Below are 14,059 nucleotides of genomic sequence, written 5' to 3' on the forward strand. Positions count from 1 at the left end.
TTTTGTCCCGAACTATAGTTTCCAGAAGTTTCCCAGCGGTGAAGTCAAACTGTCTGGTCTGTAGTTGCCGGCATTACCTTGAGCCCCTTTTTGAACAAGGATGTAACATTTGCAATTCTCCAGTCCTCTGGCACCACCCTTGTGTCAAAGGAAGACTGGAAGATTATCACCAGTGCCTCTGAAATTTCCACTCTCACCTCTCTCAGTATCCTCGGATGCATCTCATCGAGTCTACCTTATCAATTTTAAGTAAAGATAGCCTAATTCCTCCTCCTCCTCAATTGTAAATTCCCTGAGTGTACCACTTACTTCCTCTTTCACCTTGGCCTGGGTAGCATCCTCTTCCTTTGTAAAGACAGATGCAAAGTACCTGTTTAATACCTCCGCTACTTCTCCTGCCTCCACATACAAGTCTCCTCTTACCTCTAATTAGCCCTACCCTTTCTTTTACCACGTTTTATTATTTGAATGCTTACAGAAGACCTTGGAATTTCTCCTTTTATGTTAAATGCTATTGTGTTAGTTTGTAATCAGCAGACTGATGATAAAATAATTTCATTGTTATTTTGAACAATTCTGCTGTAACAAGGTTAAAAATAGCTGCTCTTTGTCAATAAGGGAAGGGGCTGCAATCTGGAGGATATTCTGAAGTCCGCACAAACACATACTTTCTAAATATTACAAGAATTAGTGGCCTGTTTCTGAATACAATTCTTTAACTTTTTGATCACATTTTAGCTATTTACTCCCTGTAATTTATAAACATTAATGAACAATAATTATATTAAAATATGCTTTAAGAAATGTTGGGAGTTCAGTGGGTAAATGCAGTAACTGTTGTGGCATTGAACCAAACAATGCAAGTATTTTCCAGGTTAAGTCTCTGGAATGCACACGTGTCAGCCATCATAATTTCACACTGACGATCAATTCTTCATGAAATTATGTCAGTATTTGCTGATAAAAATAAGTACTTCCCAATGCTACCTCTTGCACCTTTCCCGAAGTTTCCCAAAATTTGCCATAGTTCTCCTTTGCCCTGGGTGGAGCCAGTGCGTGCACACAATCACATGGGCCCCTAATGAGTCATGATCAGCACACGGTGCACCAAAGAAGAAATCACGTGGCTCAGTTTCTCTGGCAGAGATATACTGCAGAGACTGCTGATGCAAACTGCACTGAAAAGAACATGTAAATATCAAGAGGCAACATGCAGCAGATTGATATGGAATATTCTGGGTAGAGTTATGGTAAAATTTGTGCTAAATGTCAGAACTTTATTGCTTTTCTTGCTGAAGGAGGAAGAAGAGTGTGTCAAACTTAGATAGCCAGGTGAAGGATTGAACACTGGAGCCTAGTCTTTGTTCACTTGCAAGTTTTTATTCACAGAGACACATGTTGTATACTGTACACTGCCAAAACACAAAAAAAAATCCCTCTTTGGCCCCACTACATACATAAATCAGGCATATATGTACACGAATGAGCATCGGTGGAATCCCAATTAATACCTGAATGCAATTAATACCCAATTGATACACAATTAACAAAATGAATTACAATTATCTTAGAAAATAGTGAAGAAACCACTACTTTGCTTTGGAGCTGGCTTATCTGAAGCTAAATGAATAGGATTCTGTCAGAAGAATGGAAATCAGAGTGGAATTATGGCCTCTATCCACAAAGGGAGAAACCCAGTAAGCCTGAAAGATACCTAGAATCTTCAGTTGGCCATTGGCATGCATAGTGCAGGTTTCTAGTAGAATCGCAGGGAGGAACACTTTGCTCTCATAAGGAATGTACAAGTCACGTTACAGTTTTATGAAGTATAGTGGCCCACTACAAGACTCAAGGTATTCTCACATTGACTGTTTTCACTGACCTCTGTATGGTTTTTGATTTTGTTAATTGGGCAGCCAATCTAAACACAACCTGTTATCACCAGGCATGTTAGGTTAAAATGGAGACTCTACTTGTTATTTTATCAAGAGTTGTGGAGATAACATACAAAATGCCTGTCTTCAAAAGGATCAATACTTTGATCAGCTTAAGCTCAAGCTAAGGATTAAGTAGAACATTACAGAGGATATCCTAGAGGGATCAAGGACAGTCTGGATTTGGCTAGAGCTAAGAAACAACAGAAGTACTAATACACTACTGCATATATTTTATAGGCCACCAACCAGTGGAAGGATATAGGGGAAGACATTTATAAGGAAATTAAAGGGAGGCTCAAGAATTACAAGAGTAGTTATAACAAGGGACTTTAATTATCCTAGTTTAGACTGGAATTAGACTGGCAAAGGGCAGAGAGGGAAAGAGTTTATGAAGTGTGTTCAAGAGAATTTTCCAGATCACTATGTCTCCTCCTTCATTGGACCAAAAGCGATGTTTGATCTGGTTCTGGGAAATAAGATGGGTCAAGTGGATCAAGTGTCAGTGGAGAAGCATTTAGTGATCTTAGTATCATAAGGTCTATGTTTACAATGGAAAAGGTGCAATCCAGGGTAAGAATAATTAATTGGGGTAGGGCCAACTGCAATGGGGTAAACACGGACCTGGCCCAGATAAACTGGAATCAAAAATTGGCAGGCAAAACTGCAATGGAACAATGGGCTGACTTTAATTAGGATATCGTTTGAGAAACCTTGCTACAAAGGTTAAAAGTAGGACAAACAAATGCAGAGCTCCCTGGATGACGCAAGAGAGAGAGAGAGAGAGAGAGAGAGAGTCAGATGAAGCAGAAAAAGGGTGTATATGACAGATGTCATGTGGATAATACAACTGAGGACCAGGCTGAATAGAAAATGTTCAGAGTGGAAGTGCGAAAACAAATAAGAGAAGCAAAGGAGAGAGCATGAGAATAGACTGGTAGGTAACAGAAAAAGAAAACCATGGGGTGAATTTTACATGATGGGGGGAGGGGCATATTGCTTACCCCGTTCCCCCCTCCCACTTAAAACAATTGATTGCAAACCAACTGGTGTTAAAGAAGGCCACCCCGCAGCAATAATATGCTGCAGATGGCCTTAACAAGCTGAAAGTGGGACTTCCACCGCTCATTGGAAGCAAGTCTTGCCCTTGAGAGCTGCTGGCCAATCTGATCAATGGTTGCCCTTGCAGTTCCAACAGTGCCAGAACTTGCAGGGACTGCAAGCAGTTCCTTGAAGAGAACAGCATGGAGACCACAGTGAGGCAAGTTCAGGCCTTTTGGGCAGGGAGAGATCGGGCACGCTAGGGAGGGGTGGGGGTGTTGGGTTTTGGAGGCTAGGGGTGGGGTAATCATCTTGGGGGCGTGTCCCAGATGTGCACAGAACACACTCCAAAGCAGGTACCCCTTGCTTCCCGCTTTTTTGCCTCAGATGGTGAAAAAGAAAGCTTCCCAATCTTGCCTGCCTTCCACTGTGCAGCATATCATGGCAGTGAAGGTTTACTGAGGCCCTTGGGTAGTTAAGGACCTCAGTATGCTAGGGTGGGCTAGCCAACTATTATATTTTACATGCTCCCCCAGACCCAGCAGGGGGCCATAAAATTCACCCTATAAAATCGCAAATAGGCAGGGTGGTAGGAAGGGGGAGTGGGGCCAATTAGGAGCCAAAAAGTGGATTTACGCTTGGTGGCAGAGGTATTAAAGACAGATACAAAGTTATAATTTATCAAGGAGTCAGAGTGAAAGAGTAGGTAGTTGAGACATAGGTTGGGCTAAAATTTGATAAGGAGAAGGTATTAGACAGGCTGGCTGTATTGAGATTGATAAATCACCAGGACCAGAAGATATGCAGCCGAGCATACTGAGGGAAGTAAACACAATAGAGGTGAACAGTTGTTCTCTTGGACTGGAAGAACTTGTACAATAGGGTTCCCAGGGTCAATGGTAGGGCTGCTGTTTTTCTTGATCTATATTAACCACCTAGATGTGGGCGTGCATGGCACAATTTCAAAATTTGCAGATGACACAAATTTAAAAGTTTATGAACTAAGAAGGATACTGAAACTTCAAGAGGACATCACAAGACTGGTAGAATGGATGGACACATGGCAGAAGAAATTTACCACTCTACAATTTTTTGATTCTAAAGGCCAAGGTAAGCAAATGCTTGTCAATGATATTTGCTCTCACACTTCAGCGTTCTAAGGAGTCGGATGGATTTACTGTCCACCTCATTTTGCTGGCAAATTGTGTTCACACAAAAGCGCCCATTTTGTGTGGTAGGGCATTAACAACATAGTAATGTTTTAGGCAGAGGTTTTTCTAGCCTTCCTTTAAACATTCATTTGTTTGCTTACAAAAAAGACATGACTAGCAGGGCCTAAATTCCCTTAATAGGAATTCATCTTGCTTTAACACCTGCAATGGCTTTCGTTTCCAGCATCCCCAATGATAGAACCATGGAAAAGATTATCACTCATTTAGAAAAGGTTGTACAAATCTCCTTAACAACTCAACTTTAAACGATGTCCCCAGGACTCCAATCCGTTCTCTCAGTTCCTTCGCCTCCGCCCACAGCTACCTCAACTACAGCTCCTCACACCCCACTTCCTGTAAGGACTCCATCCCGTTCTCTCAGTTCCTTCGCCTCCACCCACAGCTACCTCGACTACAGCTCCTCACACCCCGCTTCCTGTAAGGACTCCATCCCGTTCTCTCAGTTCCTTTGCCTCCGCCCACAGTTACCTCAGCTACAGCTCCTCACACCCCGCTTCCTGCAAGGACTCCATCCCGTTCTCTCAGTTCCTTTGCCTCCGCCCACAGTTACCTCAGCTACAGCTCCTCACACCCCACTTCCTGTAAGGACTCCATCCCGTTCTCTCAGTTCCTTCGCCTCCACCCACAGCTACCTCGACTACAGCTCCTCATACCCCACTTCCTGTAAGGACTCCATCCCGTTCTCTCAGTTCCTTCGCCTCCACCCACAGCTACCTCGACTACAGCTCCTCACACCCCACTTCCTGTAAGGACTCCATCCTGTTCTCTCAGTTCCTTGGCCTCTGTCGCATCTGTTCTGATGATGCCACTTTCCAAAACAGTTCCTCTGAAGTGTCTTCCTTCGCCAAGGTTTTCCACCCACGGTGGTTGACAGGGCCCTCAACTGTGTCCGGCCCATCTCCCGCGCATCCGCCCTCACACCTTCCTCTCCCTCCCAGAACCATGATAGGGTCCTTCTTGTCCTCACTTATCACCCCACCAGCCTCCGCGTTCAAAAGATCATCCTCCGTCATTTCCGCCAACTCCAGCATGATGCTACCACCAAACACATCTTCCCTATCACTGGTCCTCTATCCAGCTCTACTTGTCCCACCCCCCAACCCCTTAATCCAGCGTATATTTCACCTCTCTTCTATTTTTACTTAGTTCTGTTGAAGGGTCATTCAGACTCGAAACATTAACTGTGTTCCTCTCCGCAGATGCTGCCAGACCTGCTGAGTTTTTCCAGGTATTTTTGGTTTTGGTTTTACATCTTCCCTTCACCCCTGGCGGCTTTCCGCAGAGATCGTTCCCTCTGGGACACCCTGGTCCACTACTCCATCACCCCCTACACCTCAACTCCCTCCCACGGCACCTTCCCTTCAACCGCAGAAGGTGCAACACCTGCCCCTTTGCTTCCCCCCTCCTCACCGTTCAAGGGCCCAAACACTCATTTCAAGTGAAGCAGCAGTTCACTTGCACCTCCCTCAATTTAGTCTACTGCATTCGCTGCTCCCAATGCGGACTCCTCTACATTGGAGAGACCAAACGCAGACTAGGTGACCGCTTTGCAGAACACCTTCAGTCTGTCTGCAAGCATGACCCAGACCTCCCTGTCGCTTGCCATTTCAACACACCACCCTGCTCTCATACCCACATATCCGTCCTTGGCCTGCTGCATTGTTCCAGTGAAGCTCAATGCGAACTGGAGGAACAGCACCTTATCTTCCGACTAGGCACTTTACAGCCTTCCAGACTCAACACGGAGTTCAACAACTTCAGATCATGAACTCTCTCCTCCATCCCCACGCCCTTTCCGATCCCCCCTTTTCCAATAATTTATAATTTTTAAAATATATTTTTCTTTCCCCACCTATTTTTAAAAAATTTATTTCGATCCATCGTTTTATCTCCACCTTTTAGCCCATTTCGATCCTTTCCCCCCACCCCACCCCCCCTAGAGCCATCTGCCACTTGCTTGTCCTGCTTCCTACCCTTAATGTCACCATTAGCACATTCCTTAGGTAATGTCACCACCGTCAACACCCTTTTGTCCTTTTGTCTATGACATCTTTGGCAATTTCTTCTTTGCCTCCACCTATCACTGGCCCTCTATCCAGCTCTACTTGTCCCACCCCCCTCAACCAGCTTATATTTCACCTCGTTTCTATATTTCCTTAGTTCTGATGAAGAGTCATACGGACGCGAAACGTTAACTGTATTCCTCTCCGCAGATGCTGTCAGACCTGCTAAGTTTTTCCAGCTATTTTTGTTTTTGTTTCCCCAGTTCTTAAATTCAGTTTCCTAATAGAAAATCATTCCTGCTTCCAAATCCTCAATACTCCTCAAAATCTTAAAGATTCCATCTAATTTTTTATGGAGTGGGTGGGCAATTTGTTAAAGAGCACGGACACTAAATTCTTTTGCATTGCTGTGCATGTGCAGTAGACTAAAGGAGCGACTTGTGTGTGGAGTGCTGAGGAAACATTTGAGTAAAATCCCAAGGGAGATAATCTTCCTTAATAACTTAGCCCTAGTTCATGAATTGGCCTTATTGCTTCGCCGACACTTTCTCCAATAATTCCACATTTTTAAATGTAATATGGAGACCTTACTGAATACCCCATTCATATAACATTATTCGTTGATATCTGGGAGATGAGAACTGTAGTCTTCAGGGTTAAAGGAGTGCATGTTACAAAATTGTGTAATTCTAGTTTATGATTTTGTGTGCATTACAATGAATGGATGGAAAATTGCAGAATGGAATGAGCAACTTTGTGATATACACCAGCAATGACACAAAGGAACTTATTCCAGATATGTATCTCATACTGGCTCAAATTTCACAGACACTAAATGGGAACAAATCCCAATTGAACAAACAGAAAAAATACCAACTAGCAAATCACAGACAGGAATAAAAAGCACCAATCATTAAGTACAAAAGATCAGAAACAGGAGTCAGCCCAATTTAGTCGGCTGGAAGCAGGATAGCAATTAGGCTTTATAAATCAGCTATCCAAGCCCACCAAAGTTTACTGGTGGTTCAGGGATTTAACAGGACTTGCAGGGTCTCCCAAACGCTGCCCAGCAAGTCCTCATACAGGGGAGGTGCCTCATTGACAGCTTCTCAGTGCCCGACTGAGGGACCTCGGAAACATGAAGGGGCGGGCCACTGAAAGCCACCCTCTGCCCTTGCACCACCATGCACCCCCCCACCCCACCTTCGACTTCCTACCCACAACCCCCATTCCGCTCCACTCACCTGTCTCCAGGGATCCAGCATTGATCCTCTGGGTAGGGCTCAGGATTACCAGTTACACTGGTGACAATGGACAGCTGCTGATCGGCCAGCAGCTCTCGGGGGCAGGATTTCCACCCTCCTGGGGCCTTAATTGTGTGGGAGGCTCGACACTGCCCAGTTAAGTGCCTGAGTGCACTTAAATTGCATCATACCTTACGCACAAAAGCAACAGGGGTCTCCCATCAGTTCTCCAACCGGTGGGCAGGACCCACACCGCTAGAACTAAATTCTGCCCAATGTCACCCTCAAGATCAGGACCCTTTCCACATCAGGCACCTCCCTCCCAAGGTCTGCCCTCTGTGGGTGCTCCCTCCCCCAACTCTTCCCTCCCCAAATCAACCTCACCTCCCCTCCTGCCCCTGCACTTAATTGGTCTTGGACCTTGGGATTTAGAATCTGAGGACTGCTCATCTTCCCAGTCCTATCAACTACTGCTGCTGGCGCTGTAGGGACTACCGGCGAATCAGATTGACCAGCAGTTCTCTGATGTGGGGAATCCTCTCGAGGGGCGAGTGGTCCAATCTTCTCCTCAAATGGCTGCCAGGCTGCCATGATTGGTGGGGATGCATTCCCCACTGACTCTGAAGTGGGACAAGAAACCCAACCATTTGAAAATTCCAGCCCATGATTTCCCAGGAACTGGTCCAAATGACATTTAATTCAATGTCACTTACTAATTTCTTCCCAAATCCACTCTGATGTGAAAACCCACCCCCGTGAAAACGTCAACACTGCAGTGGCCTTTCCCCTTCCAACAGTTTGACCAATGTAACCAAAGCACTGCCATTGGAGGTTTGCTAGAACAATGAAAAATTCAATCATCACCCAAGATTGCTACCTAGTAACTACAGCCTGGATAATTTGAAACCTGTACTTACTTTATCAACATTCATTCTCTTAAACGACGCCTGTAGCAGTTTGAAATTGTGTATGTACTCGTGCTCCAATTTCGCTTGGAATTTTACTTTCTTCAAACTAATACAGCCAGAGAATAACATGTCCATGAACTGGCAGTATGCTGCACCTGAAAGATGATGATAAAAATAAATACGTGCCATGACAGCATTTAAAACATTTGTCAGAGAATAGTGCTAATAGCAACAAAAATCAGTTGAACAATTTTCAGCCACACTTGAGGTGGTACACCAGATAAATTCCAAGATATAAGTCGTGAAAACGATAGAATTTTAATGATAAACTACACCTCTCAGGCTCAAGAATTTTTTTCTAGGTATTACCTTATCCTCCGAATAATTCTATGTCACTTACCTCACCCTGCTCATTCAACATGCATGCATATATTCTTTTAGCCCATTTCGACCTCTTCCCCCCACCCCAACCCCACTAGGGCTATTTGTCACTTGCTCGTCCTGCTTTTTACCCTTAATGTCACCATTAGCACATTCCATCGTTAATATCACCACCGTCAACACCCCTTTGTCCTTTTGTCTATGACATCTTTGGCAATCTCTTCTTTGCCTCCACCTATCATTGGCCCTCTATCCAGCTCTACCTGTCCCACCCCCCTCAACCAGCTTATATTTCATCTCATTTCTCTTTTTCCTTAGTTCTGATGAAGAGTCAGATGGACTCGAAACGTTAACTGTATTCCTCTCCGCAGATGCTGTCAGACCTGCTGAGTTTTTCCAGCTATTTTTGTTTTTGATGCATATATTCTAGTTATTTTAGTTTAAATAGTTGTATTTATTCACAGATTTATGCAAAAAGTATGATTTATTTCAAGTTTAAGTCATGGAACACAAATGGACAAAAACAATCTGCATGCATTTAAAACACAGTTTATAATTTACATTTAATGTCTGTATGTGAAAAATTAAGATCTCTTCACAGGATTAGTTGCAATTTTTTCTCGTCAGTTTCTTATTCCTTTCTGGTTATTTCATTTTAATTAGAGAAATTGCACAAAAGAACCAATCGTGAAGGACAAACAGATTGTATCCAAAAGGTACAACAGGTGAATCAGATGATTACCAAAAAGGTTAGCCAGATTATTAAAATTACTCTCTCAATTAAGAATTTAACTTGCACTGCTGGATTGAAACAAATAGAAAAATGGGTCATTTTTCAGCTTTTAGTAGAGCTAATGAAGATTCAAGAAAATGCACAGCATTAAGCAATTGTTTTTAGTCATGCTGGAAAACAAAGTGGTATTAAACATCAAAAACACAGAAATTTGAAATGAAGGTCTCCTGGATGTAAAAAGGTTTACTTAAAGACTCCAACATCTGTTAAAAATGATAACATGAAAAACTAGACATGCAATTACACATCTATCCATGACAAATTGACACAAGCATTGATGCACAAATTATGTATTCTTTTAATTTCAATAGCAAGCATATTGCATATTCATCCTACCAGAGGGTACAAAAAATATTTCTGGAAATAAACCTACACTGGTGCATTTCTACATTATCAGCTAAAACTAATTTCTCACACACTGGCCGGAATTTTCCGGCCCCCCGCAGCGGGTTTCCCCCGCGGCGGTGCTGGCGAGTCACTGAAATCTCCATTCACAACGGTGGGACCAGAAGATCCTGCCAGCATGAGGGGCTGGAAAATTCCTGCTACAATCTTTAAATGTCTTAAAATATATTTCTATTTTGGATAACCATACTAGTCGCTGGTGAAAAAAGGATCAAGAGTGTTGAGTTAAAACGCCAAGGATTTTTCAATTAGTTATAACATCAGAGATAACATGGTTCTATCACAAACTCGCCACCAGTTTAAGGGTGCATCTGTTCCCAGTTTCAAATAAGTATGGTGCCTGTAGGAAGATCCACTCAAGATTATTCCAGAGAAAGGGATTGGTCTATTTCCACTGGCTGGTACAAAGGTGCATTGATTCAATTGGAGATGAAAAGTCAATCTTGGATGACAAAGATGGCTCTTAACATCACAACTTTGACCTCTGGTGGAGAGTAAACTGACAACTACATGAGTGCAAAGCTGTCTTGAGGGTACCATGCAGGCCTTAGGATAAGGCTGAAAGGAAGCACCTGAAACTGGGAAAGCTAAACTCGGGTATGTATGATGTGAAAGTAGGCATCTTCATGAGGCTTATTGTAGCAGCCATTGATTAAAGTGCCTTAATAACTGAATTAAGATATGCAAGGGATACCTATAATAGTTACAACTTGAGAACCACTGAAACACATTCAAGCAGGCCAGTAGACAATGGACCAAGCAAGTACATTGAAAACACCTGTACAGTACTGAGAATTTTTATAACCTGATAAAACTTAGTCCAATGCATTTGATAACAGATGACCCTGATTTGCAGTGACCCTGGTGAAAAGACACACTTGCTTTGAGTCCAGTTGCTTGTCTTGTATTGGGCAGGACAGGACAGGATTTGTTTCATGGACAAAACCCTCCCCCATGTTCATTCAATATTTGAAAAGTGACAAGTTAAAAAACTAGCGCAGCATGCAGCAAATCAACCAAAAGTGCAATAAATCCAGCAGGTTGTCTCTACTTTGCAGGTTACCGGACCCCTTGTGAACTCCCTTAGTGGTGATCTAGAAATAATGGGAAGCCAAAACCTCTACGAAGACTAAAGAGTGAGAAAGTGGGAATTTTGGAAGATCTTTCAAAAGTGAAACCTTCAACCTCCAGTCCATCTGGGCATTGCAGCCAAATAACAATGCTCAATGTCAGACAGTTGCTATAAAACATGCTAAGGTTTGATTTCATTCTTCCACTGATTCTTGGGTTCGGCCAAATTCACCACTTCAGGTGGGATCTGCAGGTTTAGGTTTGGCGATACAGACAAGGGAGATGCATTCTCAGTCCTACAAGAAGGGATATGAGCACCCAATTATCTTGCAAATAGAGGAACTGATGAAGATTAAACCCCCTCCCTGTGAACTATTATCATTTGTGTGGGGCACCAAAGACGACCTTCATTGCTTCACACATTAAAGACTGATGTCATTGGTGTGGATTGGGAATGTGGAGAAAGGCTAGCAAAAATCCTTAGCAAAACTCATATGTATTAGAGCAACAATTGGAGCATACCTCCTCCCAGTACTAGTCAGCACCAAGGAACTTTCTGGCATATTCTGAAACCTCACCAAAAACAGATAGCAGACTGCCTCTTGACACCATTGGAGCCTGGCACTGTTGGCATGAGGAGTTAATTTTCTTGAGGAACCGCATCACTGCTGGAACAACATCTGCAGACAAGAGCACCTTGTTGAGGCAGGAGTGCTTTGAGAAAGAGCTTTACCTATGGTAATATTTACTTCCACCCCACCCCTACTACTTCTCAACTTCTCTTTGCCAGAGCTGGGGCAGATAGTGTAATATTCCCAGGCAATTATGGGCAGAGAACCTAAAGCACAGAGGACACTATGTGCCATGTTTCGGTAAACAGTTGTCTCATGCATCTTAAGCACCACTGGACGTTTAGTTGACTTGATGTGGCAAGGGTACCAGGAAGTGGTATTAACCGTAATTTAAAACATTTTTTATTGATTCTTGCAATTTGGACATCACCATCAAGGCCAGCAACTATTTCTCATCCCTAGTTACCCTTGTGGAGGCAGTGGTGAGCCGCCTTCTTGAAGCGTTGTAGTCAGTGTCGTAAAAGCAATCCCACAGTGCTTTTGGGTGGGGAGTTCCAGAATTTTGACTCAATGACGATGAAGGGACAGCAAAATATCTTATAAATCAGGATGGTGTGCAACTTGGAGCAGAATACTGTATCAGCTAAAATATAACTCCTTTACATAGCAGATATGAAAATACAACAAAAACAATCAATTTAAACATTGACAACCATACAAAAAAAACTTATGTAATGAGTTGTAATATGAACATTTTATAGTACCTCATGGAGAGTTCGGACAGCATCACAGACTTGTGAATTACACGAACTCATGCCTAGCCCTTATGTATCACGACAGTGTCTGAAGAATATCCATGCACACACATGGTGGAAACATCTTTAAGGGCGCTCATTCTGTTACATGGGCTCACCATAAGACTATATCCTGTGCTGGTTCAACTCCACACTAATGGGCCTAACTTTTGACTTTGATGGGGCGTAAAATTGGAAGGGTTAGATTGGCTACCATCACACCATGTTCGATTTTTCTTTCCACTGAATTTAATGGAAAGGACAATTAAGTAGGCTAATAGTCAACTGATTACATACCACTAGATTCAGGCCCCCACCAAAGTTGAAAGTTACTCCCAATGAATCCTCAGGCTTAAATATTTCAGCTCTTCCTGAAGCTAAAAGCATTGATACTGGTGTTACAGAACTATACGTTCTATACACTTATGCTGCTGAAGCAGGAGTGTCACCTCAAACCAAATCTGCAGCTTGTTTTTCTGTTTAGCCACCTATGTCTAGCATCAGGGTTGGCTGGTACCTCAGATTTACTAGTTCTGTAATGGATAATGGAGGACCTGTTGTGATTCAGGTCAGTCAGTCATTCACATGTCTCTCATCCACCACTCCCCAAACAACCCGCAACTGCAAAAAGACCTTGAAACATCCTTCATAAATACCAGTTGATGAAAATCATTGTTTGCCTATACATCATTGTAGTTTTCAGTGCCCTAGTATGAAAATGACATAAAAGCCATTGGAAAAAATAAATAAATGCACCAGGATGATAGCAGGAATGAGAACTGAGGGTTGAGGAGACTTTTGAGACTTTCCACAGGAGATTTAATGCAGGTTTTTAAAACAATGAATGATTTGATTGAGTGAACAGGTAAATTCACTTGAAAATACCACCATGGAAATATCCAGCTGATCAGAGAGCACCAGCATGGATTTGTAAAGGTTAATCATGCCTGATGAACTTGGCTGAATTCTATCGAAGTAGTTTTGGGGGGGGTAATGTCTGTGGATGTTATTTATTTGTACTTCCAGAAGGGATGTGATAAAGTCCTTCATAAGAGACTGTTGACTAAAGTTGAAGCGCATGGAATTATTGACCTGGTTAGGAAATTGCCTGAGTAGTAGGAAATAAAAAGTAGTGATAATGGGCAGATAATTGGCCCTCTGCCAATTAGACTGTGTTCTGCAAGGATCTGTGTTGGGGTCTCAACTATTCATTGCATTTACCAACAAATTAGATGTTTGAATAGAAAGGCAGATATCTAAGCTAGTCAATGACACAAAAGATAAGCAGTATTGTAAGCAGTGTAAATGGAAGCATAAAAATTTTTTAAAGTTAAAAATTGAGTGGGCAAAACCGTGGCAAATGGTTTTCATCATAGACAAATATGTTGGTAATCCACTTTGGACCTAAAAGAATCAAGCACAGTATTTTTAAATGGTAAAAAGCTAAAAACAGTGTCCAAAAAGACTTGGGGGTCCAGAGATATAGAACATTAAAATATCATGAATAGGTACAGCAAATAATCAAAAAGGCTAATTGGAATTCTGTCCTTTATGGTATATCTAGAAGACTAGAATACAAGGGGGTAGAAGTTGTCATGCTTCAGCTGTATAAAGCCCTATATAAGGACCACACCTGGAGTATTATTAACAGAACTGGTGGTCAGTGCCTTTGGAAGGGTAT

General features: G+C 42.6%; 1 protein-coding gene across 4 annotated transcripts in view; it reads right to left on the reverse strand.

Annotated features, from left to right (window-relative positions):
* The window catches only part of mapre2 (microtubule-associated protein, RP/EB family, member 2), a 106,471-nt gene that overhangs the window by 12,868 nt on the left and 79,544 nt on the right, over positions 1–14,059 (reverse strand). For all 4 annotated transcript variants that reach the window (XM_078540545.1, XM_078540546.1, XM_078540547.1 and 1 more), the window contains exon 3: positions 8,372–8,517. In XM_078540545.1, coding sequence (XP_078396671.1) covers positions 8,372–8,517 — 146 coding nt within the window. The remainder of the gene's footprint in view (positions 1–8,371; positions 8,518–14,059) is intronic.

This window comes from Cetorhinus maximus, chromosome 4 (assembly GCF_964194155.1).
Source record: "Cetorhinus maximus chromosome 4, sCetMax3.hap1.1, whole genome shotgun sequence".
Classification (NCBI taxonomy): domain Eukaryota; kingdom Metazoa; phylum Chordata; class Chondrichthyes; order Lamniformes; family Cetorhinidae; genus Cetorhinus; species Cetorhinus maximus.